Raw genomic sequence first — 14574 nt, forward strand, 5'->3', positions numbered from 1 at the left:
GGGGGGGCTAATGATGGGGAGTAGTGGTCACTTTTAAGTTCATGGGCACTTACTTCTCCAGTTTTGTGGGGACTCTCGGAGTCTCTGAGGATTCAGACTCCCCAGGATCACTGGCCGAAGAGTGCCTGGGACAGTTCAGGGCCCAGTGTTGGCAGAGAAGCTGATTGTTCTAGCGTTTCTTCCTCTTTTCCATTTGACCAGGCCTCAGTCACACAGTCTTGCCAGAAGCAGACATCTTTATTCTGCAGAGATTTCTCATAACTGGGCCTGTGAGGCCATAGGTTTCAGGCTGTCACTCTCCACCTCTTGTAGCATCTGTGACAAATGGCGCCCATTTCTCTTCATACACCTCTGGTGACCTGGGGCTCGTGGCTTCCTGAGCAGATATGCCTGTTGTAGACAGCGCTACCATCCCGTGCTCTTCCCTCGCTGCCCTGGGCAGTGACATGAATTGGGTCTGCTCCCCCTGCCGGACCACTGCTGGAATCTCCTGAGTCCCCGCCCTGCCTGAAGTATCCCCAGTTCTTTCCCACTTCTCGGGCTCCGCGTGTTCAGGTCTTTTAAGCTGATGAACTCCAACTTGTACATGGCTCTCTTAAAACCCAGTGTCCCGACTGAATCCAGCCCTGCCTGTGTGGCTGGGCCGGGACAGAACCGAGGGACCGTTGCCTTCCTAAGTGAGACATAGGAAGCCTTGGACCTATGGCTGCTGACCTGGGCATCAGTGACGGTCTCATTTATGTGCCTAAACGTGCATGAAAGCTATCGTAGCAGCCGCGTCCCAGTCAAGCTTGAAGTCATCTAAAACCCACAAGTCTCTTCATGGGACTTACCCCCCATTTTGTACTCAAGTGAGGTTAATGTCTGAGTCGAAGGAGCAGGTTTGCGTTTGCCCAGGTGAATGGTCAGCGGACGGAGGCAGGAAGACCGCAGGCGTTGGAGTCTCCTGGTGCTGTGACCTGGGCAGATCGTGACATCTTGAAGCTTCAGGATCGTTGAGTATAAAATAGGTTTTTGTGAAGACGAAGTGGAATAAGGTGACTGCCACCCAGGAAGCACTCCGTGCTTGGTAGAGGCTGTGTTTGGTGGCCGACCCATGTTTCTGCGTTCTCATTCACGCTTGTGATCATCTCAACCCTTGATGCTGTTGATAGGCTGCCACTGAACCCTCTCCGCTGTGCCTGCCTTTGAATCCTGGGCAAACAGGCTGGCCCAGGGCCAGGTCGACAGTCCTGCAGAATGCCATGGCGTCCAGCCCAGCGTCCCCATCAAAATAGGAGATCAGGGATTCTCAGGACAGAACTTGTTCACAGCGAGCCCGTGCTGGCTCCTAGGGATACCAGGTTTTAAAACGTGCCAACAGATGATTTTTAACAGTCCCATCAAAGATTGCTTGGATCAATGTCAAGCTAATGTTTAATTCCCACCGCTCATCTTCCTTCTTTTATGAAAGTAGGATCGGCCTCTGCCTTCCTAGGGTGCTGGCACCTCTAAAGTGTGCTGTGATTTTTTAAGGGTTGCTGTAGCACAGAACTAGATTTGTCTGACCCTGGCAGGGACGTAAAAATCGGTGAGAAGCAGCAGAGACCTCTCATCTCTGAGCATGCACACACCACTGCCCACCCCGACCATCCGCCCTGTTCTGGTTCTGAAGGAAGTTAGCCTCCCTGCCGTTTTCTTTCCTTTTTTACTAGTCTGAATTCATTTTGAGCTCTAGCCTTCCTGGTACTGTTCTTACGTTTTCATCCTGTTTCTTGATGACCAATTCCGGCTTCCACGTCTTGTTTCAATAGCAGTGGTCGTGCTAGCTACCTGGTCTTGTTTTCAGTTTAGTAACAGTGAACACTTATGTGCTTACCAATAGATCTCTCTTTAAGGAATTGACAATCTTGTAAAGGAATAATCCTTCACCATAGGAAGAAAGGGGGGAGAAATCCACCCTCCACAAATAAGTGCTCATGTCGGGAATCCTCAGTTCCTTCTTCTCTGAGACTCAAATTGCTGCGTTCCACCTCCTCCCAAAACCCGCTCTGTGGGGTCCTTTGTAATCTGGGTTGAGAGTCTTGCTCAAATTTCTCCTGTCACTTGGCTCTGAAGTAAGAAGGGCTTTGACCCAGGGTCTGCCCTTACTTCCTCATGACCTTGGGCAAATCACTTCATTTCTCTGAGCCTCAGAGTCTCCTGCTGCCCAGGGTGGTCGGTCCCTCCCTCTGTAGCTGACATCACAGGACCAGTCGAGGCACAGCAGCGTCATGGCAGGTTGGACACCCCACCCTCGGGACCGACACCCTGTGCCTGTGCGTGAGCGGTGGTGTGGAGACAAGTCAAGCGCCTCTTGTCCAGTTGGCCCTGGATGAGTCGGTGCCTGACGAGGGCAGTCACCTTTGCCCTCCCTGCTGGGGGCTTGATGTGGTGTCTGCCCCACCGAGGGCTGCAGCACGGAATCTGCCCTGGACACGGGGACGCTGGGCTTCTGCTTGCTGGGCTGTTTATGACCTGTGCGTGGGTCCCCCTACTGGGAAAGTGGTCTTGCACGTCCTGCAGCTGTCTCGGAAGCTGCCAGCAGGAAGAACGGGCTCTTTGCAAACCGTGGAGGGGGCCATTCTCAGGGAGCACTGGCTCGCTCTGACTTGGAGGAGTGTTTTTGTCTTTTGCAGATGGAGAAAGATGAAACTGTGAGCGACTGCTCCCCACACATAGCCAATATCGGGCGCCTGGTAGAGGTGAGGGGGCCTTCTGGACCTTGTTTGCTTCTGCAGCTGTGGTTTGCTTCCCCAGCACGTGACATGTGCCCCTGAAGCCTGTCGGCTGGCTTGCTGGCCTTCTCCCTTGCTTCTTCCAACTCCATAGCAGCCAGTGGCATGCTCCTCATGTTTTACCCTGGCCTCGTGTTTTCGGAGCATTCTGATCTGGGTGCAAGCAGGGCTTGGCTCCAATGGCAACCCGCACCCCCAAACACATGCTCCCAGAGGCTGAGCTTGAGAAGTCCTAAGTGCTGTCTCCCCCAGTCCACTGGGTGCGAGCCAAGACCTGAGCTTGAACAGGAACCAGGTCCCTGGACTGCCAGTGGGCTCTGGAGGAACTTCAGTCGCGCTGCTTTCAGTTCAGCACGCTGTTTGGAGGAAGGGAAGGTGCTCTCGGTTTCACAGAATTGTTCACCAACTTGGTGGAAGGCTGAGGGGTGCTGATGTGGTTTAGACCAGCCCCCAGTAATGCTTAGCACTGGCCGACAACACCTGGGTATTGGCTTCCTGTGTGCCCGTGGGCGGGAATGTGCACAGAGCACAAGCTATAGGTGGGTCTTATCCGCTGGGGGCTCGCTGTACCGGCTCTGGCGCAGGCGTGTGCCTCCCCCCTGTGGTCACAGCAGGGACTGCAGGGTGAGCTGGTTGGGGGCTGTGGGTCTCAGGACTCCCAACTGTTTGCCGTCATGTCTGTCTGACCTTCCTTCCAGGACATGGAAAATAAAATCAGAAGTACGCTGAACGAGATCTACTTTGGAAAAACAAAGGACATCGTCAATGGGCTGAGGTAAGGTACCCAAAAGTGCAAGCTTTGGAAACTGAAAAGGTGTAGATTTGAATCTTAGGTCTACTGCTTAATAGCTTAGTCATATGAACTTGGGCCTCAGTTTGTAAGCTGGGGCTAAAATACCCACCTTATAGGATTGTTATGCAGACTTTGAAAGGTGAAGCACCTTGTACGTGGTGTACACTCTCAGTAGATACTGGTTCCTTCCTCTACCATTTTTGTTATCTGGGAGGTGTTCCCTTTAACAGCCATCGATGCCCTCTTCCCTGAAGTCAGTCTACTCTCTGCCCCCAGGTGTCAGTCCCATCTAACGAGCCTGCCCAGCCCTTTTGGCCCTGAGGTCTGAAGGGACCTGTACACGAGACCCTAGGGCACACGAGGGAGCGCGGACCTCCGGGCGGCCTGGGCTCCTCTGATTGGCTGTGTTTCGGGGCAGCAGAGTGACCCACAGAAAGAGCCCCTTCACTCTGCTGCTTTTAGGAGTGGGCCGCAACCACTCGGATGCCCTCCGCCAGGGCTCTTGGCTGTGGCCAGGCTCCCGAGCTGCCCCTTCCACCCACCCCGGGCCCTCAGTTCCGCAGTGTCAGCTTGTTGAAAGCTGAGAGGGGCTTTCTGGGTCCCCAAGGTCTGTGGTGGCAGAGCAGGAGGCTAGAACGGGGGGCAGTGGAGACCTTGGAGTCAGGCGGCCAGGGTCTCATGCACGCTCTGTCACCCTGAGCTCTGTGACCTTGGACGAGACGCTGCTCTCGGAGGCGCGGGCCGGTCAGGCAGGCAGGGCTGCTGAAGGGATCAGATGAGACGGAGCCTGTATTCTACAGCCCGACACGCCATGTGAGTCCCAGGGCTCATGGTCCACCTTGGCTACCAGCCCTCTGATCCCCCGTTCCGGGTCCACATCTCCTTTTGGGCCAGAAGAGGAGGCGGGAAGCAGCTCTGGGGGCTCTTCTGGCTTGTGAACTTGTCGAGCAGACAGATTTTTAGTCTCCACCTCATACAGTTTTGAAATAGCAAGGATTCCCCTGTGGAGCCTGGCCTTCCTTCCCCATTTGCCGAGGGGAAGGAACCTGGTCTGGCCCCTGGTGGGGTTCATTCCCCCCTCGGGCACCATTGCTCTCCCCTGACTATTGAGCCTGCAGCTTCATAAGCCATCTGTCCCCAGAGCCTCCTGCCCTGGGGCCACTGCCCCATCCCCACCAACCCAGGCGATGGCTGGAAAGGAGAGACGCAGCCAGCCTGTGGGTGGTCGTCCTGAGCCCTGAGCACGGTGACCTGTCCGTGCAGAGCTCTGCGCCACGGCCTCCACACCGCGTGGCCGTGGCCGTGATGACGCCCCTTCCTTCTGCCCTGTGTGTCCCCCCCCTCCCTGTGCTCCTAGACTCATGTTGTCGTCTCCCTCCTGCCGCGCTCACCTCTGAACACTCTCTGTAGATCTGTTGACGTTATCCCTGACAACCCCAAGTTTCAGCAGCTGCAGAGGGAGCTTTCCCAAGTGCTGACCCAGCGCCAGATCCACATCCAGCCTGATAATTAGGCCGATCCAGGTACCCTGCCTGAGAGGCACGAGCACCCTCCCCACTAAACAGGACTCACCAACCCACTGAGACCCTGCCGGTCGGGCTATTGCCGCGCGGCCACTTAAACCACCACTAACCCTGTGTCCGCTCACGGCCGTGAGCAGCCACATTAACGAGTAGACTCAGTCTCACGTAACATGGACCCGTATCGCATATGGGGGTGTGTGTGTGCGCATGTGTGTGTGTGGAGGTGTGTTCTCTCTCTCTCTCTCTCTCGTTCTCTCTCTCTCGCTCGCTCGCATATGCTGTGTGTGTGTGTGTTGCCCTCTGGGCGGGGCTGGGTGTGGGGCAGATGGGTGGTTTTGGCTTTGGCTCCTGGAGAAGTCCAGCCTGGGGGACCAGCTTTGCCTCCAGCAGAAGCTGCCTGCACTGCTCTGATGGCGGCAGAGCCAGGATCCGTGTCCTGTCTTCTGCTCACCCACATGCTTTGGGACAGCCTCCCCGAATCTGCTGTGTGTGCAGCCGGGTCCTCCAACTTTTCAATGAAACATTCTAGAAGCCAAATAAGCCCTTCTGGTGGGAAATGGGCTGTTTGGGGCTAGCTGACTTGGAAGGGGTGTATCGCTCCAAATCTGAGGACGAAGCCCAGAGTGGGAGCTGTAGTCCCCCTGGCTGGGCCGATGGCACCCCAAACTAGTTGCTGCTGGAGCTGCCTGGACCAGAATAACCGTCCACCCATAACGAGCTGCAGCTGTCCTCTTACACTGATGGTAGGGAAAACAGTCTTGCTTGTTGATAATGGCTGAGAACCATGACTTGAGCTTGTGACAAATAGGAAAGCAGTTAGCATCCCCGGGGGACACTGGTTTTCACATAAAGCATTTGCAAACCTGGCCAGGCAGGGGTGCAGAGCGAGGCTTAGAGGCTTACCACAGGCCTGCACACCGGACACCAAGGGCCCAACCCAGAAGAGGCTCGGTGGGATTTCAGGGCGGGGGAGGTGGGGGCACGTATGTAACCAGGCGGAGCGGAGTCGTTCTGCATCCGTGGGACTTAGCATATTAGTCTGGGCTGTGTGTGTCAACTTCAGGCCCGAGGCACCTGTCCGCCCCCAGTGTCATGGTGGGACCACCACGAACCCGCCACAGGACTGAGGAAAACCCTTTTTAAGGTGATGCATGCTACTGTAGTTTTCTCCCCTGCCTCTCAGCTTATAGCGTGTGTCTAGGGTCTTCTGGGTCCACGGCCTTGGCCAGGCCCAGGGCCACACACGGGAGGCTTTCTGGCATAGAAGCCCTCTGCAGCAGCGGGCAGTCTGGCACCCCATCTGTCTAGGAAACATCCTCCTTCCCACACTGAGTTAGCGCTCCCTCCAGGCGTTGGTTCGAGGTTGCTTGGCAATGACCTTCCCAAGCTCTGTGCCCTCAATGAGTGCCCTGCTCCTTACGCCTCCAGCTGTTCCAAGCCTAACCTGCCTCCTACCTGATTCTAACTCTGGTTCTAACTCTGGTACTTTCTCCTTTCTGGGGGGTGGGGGCCTGGTGTGCTCAGCTCCTCCTTCCCAGAAGAGCGGGCACTCCTCAGGCTGGGAGCTGCTGCTTCACCCACCACATCCTCCCTGGGACGTGTCGTGTTAACGTCCCTGGGAGCTTTGCCCATGATGGCCTGGCTGAGATTTGGAGCCCGAGGGCCACCATGGCTTGTGTCCAGCCCTTTCTTTGGCCACTGCAGAGCCAGGGGCAGTCCAGGGCAAATAGCAGAAATGAGTATTTCGGCAGCATCAACCAAAAATGGAGGGATTTCTCATGGGCATCTTTTCAGATACATACCCATTCTTTCAAAATCTTGTCTATCCCACTCCACTCTTAACCGTTTTGAGGGTTACTACCCATGAGTTTTCCAGGTTCAGTAGCCAGAATTCATGTTGGGATGCTGTTGTTTCTCCTGGGTGCTACTTCATCTCACTTCACCCACTTTTGGCATTTGGCATTACCTTTTGATACTTCCTTCCTGGGCTTTTTCACGCTCAGTGTCTATCGGACAGGAGATTCCCATGGAGCACGCTCTCCACAGCATTCATGGGAGGCTGCTTTCTACCCCTCTTTCCACTGCTTTGAAACTATTAGAAGTTTATCGTTTAATAAGTTCTTGGTTAACCAACACGTCGGATAGTAAATTTGACAGAGTGATCACTTGGGCCATTGCCAGGGGCATGTCTCTGAGCCTCCGTTTCCTCATCTATACATTGGGAATAATCCTGAGCCTCCGCCAGTATGCTGGTGAGCGTTGAGAAATGTGTGTGAAAAACACTTTGTAAATGGGACAATGTCTGCAAGGCTTGCTTGTTAGCTTCGTTGAAGAGTATTAACACCCGTGTGTAAATGAACTCACGTTAACATTTCCCCACAAGTACAGGACCTGACAGCAGGGATCCAGGGCACTTACCTCAATCCCATGCTGCCTCTGGAAAGCCAGGCTGATGGGTCAGCTGTTTCTTTTCAAGTTAACAGCTGACGGTGCCTCACAGCGGAAGCCTGAAAGCACCTGTCCTTCACGTGCTGCCCTGGCCGTGAACCCAGTGTGCTCAGATGCCCAGGTGCACTGGTTCTTAAACACGCGCTGAGTGGGGCGCCATGCCCCCTGCGTTGGTGGGGTGAGCCCCGAGCTTCCGGTGCCAGGCAGGGGTGCGGTGAGGGTGAAGCTTTACAGCGAGGTCCTCCTGGCCCCGGCCTGAGTCTGCAGCTGGTCTCAAGCACGGACGGTCTTTGGTGCGTTGGGACATTTGCCAGAGCAGTGGGTTAGGGTTCTGGGGACGGCGGCTAAGCCACCCCCAGCCTGGTGCAGCGGTGGGCTGTGCACCTCGCCTGGGGTGCCCAGCGAGGAGCTGAGGCTGTGGGTCTCGGGCTCTGATCCCCTCCGCACCCCTCCAGCACTGTTCTCCTTCCAGGCAGGATCTGTGCTGCCCAGCCCTGTGTCCCTGACCCTCGCCTCAGGAGGTCGCTCTCGTGGGCAGTGTCAGAGCCAGGCCCAGCACAGCAGCGCCCGGTCCCTCACCGCCACACCTCTTCCTGTTCAACCTACTAATAACAGTTCTTTTCCTCCCTGGCAGGTCTGTGCAGACTTTTGCAGACAAATCAAAACAAGAAGCTCTTAAGAACGACCTGGTGGAGGCTTTGAAGAGAAAGCAGCAATGTTAAACCTCTGCTTCACGCTGACCGGACATGCCATGCACTCATTAGATTCCTTTCTTAGAAAACTTGTTTTCTGCTCCCTTCCCTTGTCCCTTCCCTTCCAACAGGTCACACAACTTGCTTCATCGACCTGCACAGCGCCATCTCTCCCTGAGAATAAAGCCGCTAACACCCTTCTCCATCTCCACGGCCTGCTTCCCATCACGTTTCGCTGTCAAAACTCAAATGTTTCCATAGAGACCGTGTGTGTTTTGTTTGCCCCAGCTCCCTGTCCCCCACCCCACCCATTTATAGGCATAAAATACACTGTCTGTCTGCCTCCCCTTCCCTCCCACCTTTTTGTTACATTGGTGTAAAAAATGTAAAACAAAAAAATTTTATGAAATAACTGGTGTGTGAAAGATAGAAGAAAAACTGGAAATCTGATTCCACGTGTGTTTGGGAGTTGCTTGGGGTTGGGGTGGGGCAGGGGACCGCTCGGGGAGAAAAGAGAGGTGGCCCTCAGCATTGCCCTGCACAGACTGGCCCTGTCCCACGGAGACCACATTGCGGGGAGGGGGGGGCCTGCTGACCGTTCTGCTCTTCTGGCCAGGTGCTTTTCTGTCAATTTTTATGGAATGCAAAAGGAGTTTTTTGTTTTATTTTGTTTTTTTTGTAAAGCTTAAAAAAAATCTACATCTTATACTTGAGCTTCCATACTTAAAAAAAAAAAAGGAAAAAAAAGAACAAAAAAATAAATAAAAAGAAACTGGGACGCAGTTAGCACTGGCCTTGTATTCTTTCTCGCCTGCCTCACTTTCTAAGCGTGTGTATGAGGGCTGACCCCAGGTGTGCTGGGCAGAGGAAGTGTGGGACTTCCCATGGAGTGAGAAGAAAAGGCCCTCCACACAGACCCCAGGCCTTTCATCTCTGCTCCTCCCCACCCTGCTCCCTGCTTTCCTTTCATCTTAGCCAACACCTACTGTGTGCGGGTCTGTCCACACACCCGGTGCCATCTTCCTTCACCAGAGCCCGTGGCAATGTGAGGAAACGGCGGGCTGCGGTAAAGCGCCTAAGGCCTCACAGAGCTGCAGAGTCCACGCTCTGCTGGTTGACACCAGGGCAGCTGTGGCGGGTCAGTAGGGCCACCGCTGGCCAGCCCCTCTGGTCTGAGGTGCCTGGGTCCTTGACACCCCCGACCCCGACTCCCCTTGGATCTGAGGAGAAAGTTCCCAGATGGGGCATATCTTTATTGAGTGCAAAATACCATGGGGATAGACATAGGTAAGAAGAAAAACCCATCATGTGACCAAAAATAACACTTGGAACCCAGAAATTGAGTGTGATGTATGCCAGGCCTCATCTTGCTCTGCCTTCTAGAATCTTCCGTGGGAGCCATCACTGCTTGTTTTTTGGTGCTACGTCAGGCTGGTGAACAATGGGCTCTGATACCAGTTTTCTTGGGTGAGGGCAGTTGGAAGCAAGTGGCAGAACAGAAGAGTGTTTGTAGGCTGTCCCTGGGCCACCTCACGGCCACTCCTTTATCGGCTCTCGCTGCGGCAAGCTCCGTGGCTTTCCTGAGACCAGAGGAAGCTAAGGAAGTGGCACAAAGGAGCTCTGGAGGTTTGGCCGGCCCTTTGGGTCCACAAGGTGGCAGACTCCCTGGGTTTGGCAGCGTTACAGCAACGGCCCACCCCACCGTCCGCTCACTAGATGCTTCCTGAAGGTGCCCTCTGGTGCTGGTTAACAATGGGAGTCAGCCTTGGTGAGGTGGGGTGGCAGAAGCCTGCCATGTGGTTTGAGCTCCACGAACTCACCAGCACCCCATTACTGGTGGTGGTCTTCATCTCTACAGGTGTGAGGGCTCAGGTGGGTAACCGGGGATTCCCTGTCTCCCCAAGGCCCTTTCACTGCCCTCTTTGCTGTAGTCTTGACAAGTCAGCTCTTGGAGCACTTCCTGAGGTCCTGGGACCTCAGATTCCAAGGCTCTCTGTCTGCAAACTCCCTCGTTCCATCATTGACTAAGCAGCCACCTGTGATAGGCCTGTGGTACCTGGTGGGGTGGAGCAGGCATTGCCCCTCTTCCTTGGTGCCACCTCCTCCATGCAGCCTCTGTGTAATGCAGTCTCGGCCTTCCCTCCTCCCCCTTGTAGGACCCACATTAAGCCAATTCCGGTGTTCTCACTTGAGAGAGGCTGACAAAGTCGGAACTGTTTCATTCCCTCTGGGAAGGAAGATTTCCTTAAGTTCCTCAGATCCCTAGAGAATCCTGGGCGCCATCCTAGATGCTGACTTCCCCTTTTCCTTTCTTCCTATGGGCCCCCCACAACCTGCCTATCCTTGAGTGAGTGTGCTCCCGCTCCTGGTAACCAGTGGACCCTCAAGCGGCTGGAAGAGAGAAGGCACCTGTGTTAAGCACCTGCTGGGCCTGGAGCAGCATTGGCATTGAACCCTCACCACAAGCCAAAGATGCAGACGACTCCTCCCACTCAACGGTAGGCAGGGGCTGGGGAAACGTGGCCCTTCTGGCTCAGCCCCACTACCCCTGGATGGCCTCTCCTGCCCACTTTTGAATTCCAAGAATCTTTAAATTGGCAATTGTTTTTAAGCCTCTACAGCAAAATCTCAAAATTTAGTAAGACTATCTCATTCCAAACAATAAGTTAAATATAAACGACATGTTCTAGAATTTACATAGAAGTTAAAATCTCATAATTATTTTCTCAATGTAACTGAAATTTGTAAAACCTTCAGGAAGAAAACCAGGTTACTTAATCACACCTTGTCAAGTTGTTACTTCAAAACATCTGCTTCGCTACAAATACTTGGAGTGAGAGCTTTGTACTGAGTTTGCAATTTGCTTTTCTGCCCCTTAGGCAGCAGGTGATCTAGTAAATAGATATTTTAGAACTAGCTGGTGCTATTTTTTTTCTTGTTTCATAAAGTTTGGTCATAATTTGTATCATTTCTACTGGGATTATTCAATTAGCTTTTTTAAAAAGACAAAGTTGAGAATATAAACATTTTAGATAAACTCATAATTTAAAGAAATTAAGTTTCTGAAATATATTTAAATGTGGAACCATATTTTTAAGGTTTTATGTGAATTTTCTTGGTGTTTATGTCTTTTAAAATATTTCATAGACATACACACTCATTACTGTTGCTACATTTTTTGAGAAACTTTTCAGTTTGGAATAAGTGCTCAGTAAATGCTCCAGAGAATGAATAGATTACACCATTATATTTATCTCTCCCTCTCTTTGGTCTAGTGAATGAAATCCTTCACTTCTCTCTCGCACCTACCACCAGTAGGTCCTCATGGATATTAGGCATTCAGATTACTTTGTAATGACTACATATGAGTAGAAATGTTACAAGATGTAATATGTTCTCATTACCCATAACATCCCATTCCAATTTTAATAAGCCAATTTTGTATTTTTTCAAGTAGCTTTATAAAGAGAGAATTCACATGCCAGACAGTTCACCCATTTCAAGTGTACAAATTTGGTAGTTCTGTGATGGCTGGTTACATGCCTGTCTTCACTGACTCAGGGCTACTTGAGGGACAGTGTTTCAGGCATTCACTCATTCACCATTTATTGAGCACCTACTATGTGCTGGGTATATGACGGTGAACAGAAGTCTGTGCCCATACTGCCTGGTGGGGGTGGGGAAGTACTTATCAATAGCATTTATGCTGATGGGTAGCTGTGTCCTCAGGGCTGTTATTGGGCTGGGGGACTGATCAGTAGTTACCGGTTGATTTGAGTTAATCCGAAGCAAAAGGCCATCCCCGCTCCCTGCCATAGGGCTGACACTAACCTGATCCGGTTAGTGCTGGGCCATCTGAGACCGTGAGGCCTCGGCCTTGCTATTTACCAGGGATCTCTGGGGTCCCACCATCAAGCTCTGATAAAAGCCAAGTCTGACAGAAGGGATGAAGAGGGTCTGAGTTGTGGGTTTCTCCCCTTTCTCAGCTTTGGGGACTGAAAGCTGTAGCTTTGAAAATGCCAGCTTTACTAAATAACCAAGGGGAACCCCAGGCTGGGAGGTTGGTTCCCCCAGGGGAACCCCTGGGGCCGGGTGCTGGGGATGAGGCTTCTGGGCTGTTCCTTCTGCTTTGTTGTAGAATGCCACCTGCCTGCCAGCCAGCTGTTCTGCCCAGACGCCGAAATTTGGGGACCATGGTGACCAGGTATTGTACAAGGCATTTTTGTACACAGGATCTCATTCAATAGTTAAAATGTAACCCACTAAGGTAGGGATCTTTGGAGGCTGACAGGCTCAGCCTCCTGCTCCCCATTGAATCCTGAGGGAGAAACCCTCCTGGAGAATGGCAACTGGTAAGTGCATTGCCACATTTTACTATTTACCAGGTCCCTGGTAAATAGCCACAGCCTGGGCCTGAAAACCAAATGCAGAACTGTGCTGAGCCCACACTTGGGGCGGAGGAAGGATCTAAGGGGCTCTCATCCCTTCAGGCCACACCTAGAGCTGAGGACCCTAACACCCCTTGCCTGCAGCAAGGAGCCCGAGGTGTGAGCACAGGGGAGAAAGGAAATCCACCTGGGGCCCTCTCACCTCAGGGGCCCCATCTGCCTGCAAGCATGGCCCCGTCAGTGCAATGGAACCCTCCTGGGAGGAACGTGGGGAGGACAAGCTAACGGAGCCATTTATTTACCAGGCTCTGATCACATGCTAGGTGCTGGCTCGTGAGCCTGCAAGCCCACCTCACTTAACCACCTCAAGCACGCCCTCCGTCAGACAGGGCACTCCCTGGGGGAAGGGCCCATGTCTCCCCATCAGACTGGGGCTTCCTGAGGAGGAAGGAACCACAGCTCTCAGCTGACTGGGCGGACCCAGGAAGCCAGAGCCATCACTCCATCAGGCAGCAGCTGTGATATTGCTTCTTCCCTACTCAGCTCTAGTTCAAGGGGTTCGTGCTGCAATACTGAGCCCCAGGTCTTCAGGCTGGAAGGTGCCACCTGGGCTCAGGTAGCTAGCATGGAGCCAGGTCAGCCTGGGTGGAGCCAGACACCTGGCTAGCAAAGGGCACCTAAACCGGACCTGGCCCAGAGCCCGCTGGGGCCTGGGGCACCTCCCACTGGGACAGGCCAAGGGCTTGTGGATATCGCTGTTCAGGACAGTGGATAGGGAGCCTGAGCCCCTATCCAGCAGGTTTGGGCTACTCCTCAGGGTGAGGCTGAGGCTGGGCCCTGGACCCCAGCCAGGGAGGGTACTCTGAAGGATGGCCTCACGGGAATGGCCACCCGGTGAGGGATGGCCCCTGTAGCTGAGGGACCCAATGTGGGTCAGCTGTCAGGCCTTGCTGAATGACCTTGGACAAGTTGCTTAATTCCTCAAAGCCTGTTTTCCCATCTGTCAAATGGGCATAATTGCATCCGCCTCAGGGGGTGGTAAGGAATGAATGTGTGCACAGTTCAGCACTCCCCCCCCCCCCCCCCCCCCGCAGCGAGTGCTCAATATCTGGCAGCTGCATGACAGGTTACACACGGCTTCTTTGCAGGCATGCCCCAGGACAGGGCTGGGGGAGACTGGCCCTCCTTGCCCCCACTGCCCCCCTGCACCTCAGAGGTGCCCCCTCCCTGGTGTCCCCAGCCCCAATTCCCTCCTTTTCCCTCAGCCAAACACAGCCACCTGCTGCAAGCCGCTGCACTGGCCCTGCCCCCACAACCCTGTGGTCGTATCAGCCTGGCTTTCAAGGCTCTTAAGCAACCCCAGGCTCCCCCTCTAGGCCTTTGCACACCCTTCCCTCCACCTTCAACACTCAGCTCCAGGGCTACTCCTCCGTGAAGCCTCCCCTGGTTGTCTCCTGGGGCTGCTCTCGGCTCCTCACTCCTATGGCACTTTGCACTTTGTTCACACCCCTCCCACCAGGGCGTGGCAATGTCTCCCCTCCTTGAGGGCAGGGACCAGAGCTGGTGCACCTCCGCCTGAATTCTAGCACAGCAGGGGCGGAGCATGGAGGGCTGCATGCCAAATATTTGTGGCAACAAACTGGGCCAGGGTGCCCCCTCCCAGTGGAGACTGTGGCCCCATTGCCTGGCTCCTTGCTTTCTCTGGGGCTGGAAGAGGAATGTTCTAAAAGAAAAGCTGAGGCAGTTTCTCTCCCTGACCAGCCCCACCTGGCATCAGCCCAACCCGATGGCTTCCGGGACCTGAGGAGCTGAAGTGGGGTGTGTGGAGCCAAGAGCAGGCCAGCACAGAGGGGAGCTGGTCCCTGTCCTCTGGCACCCACAGGGTCATGGCCAATAGGTAAGTGGACTCAGATGGGGTCTGGGAGACAAACAGGTTGGGCCCAGGAGCCAGAGTTCAGGGTTGAGCCCCGCCCC

The 14574-nt window shown here is 53.9% G+C and overlaps 1 protein-coding gene across 5 annotated transcripts in view; it reads left to right on the top strand.

The window, feature by feature from the left end:
- CAPZB (capping actin protein of muscle Z-line subunit beta) overlaps positions 1–8994 on the top strand; it is a 133179-nt gene extending 124185 nt beyond the window's left edge. For 2 of the 5 annotated variants that reach the window (XM_081056543.1, XM_081056541.1), the window contains exons 7-10: positions 2658–2723; positions 3455–3531; positions 4960–5072; positions 8155–8994. In XM_081056543.1, coding sequence (XP_080912669.1) covers positions 2658–2723; positions 3455–3531; positions 4960–5062 — 246 coding nt within the window. In that variant the 3' untranslated portion in view covers positions 5063–5072; positions 8155–8994. Of the gene's footprint in view, positions 1–2657; positions 2724–3454; positions 4363–4959; positions 5073–8154 lie in introns of all 5 variants that reach the window. The other 3 variants (XM_081056544.1, XM_081056542.1, XR_013993816.1) reach the window with 2 other exon arrangements.
- Positions 8995–14574: the final 5580 nt, after the last annotated feature.

This window comes from Rhinolophus hipposideros (assembly GCF_964194185.1).
Source record: "Rhinolophus hipposideros genome assembly, chromosome: 8".
NCBI lineage: Eukaryota > Metazoa > Chordata > Mammalia > Chiroptera > Rhinolophidae > Rhinolophus > Rhinolophus hipposideros.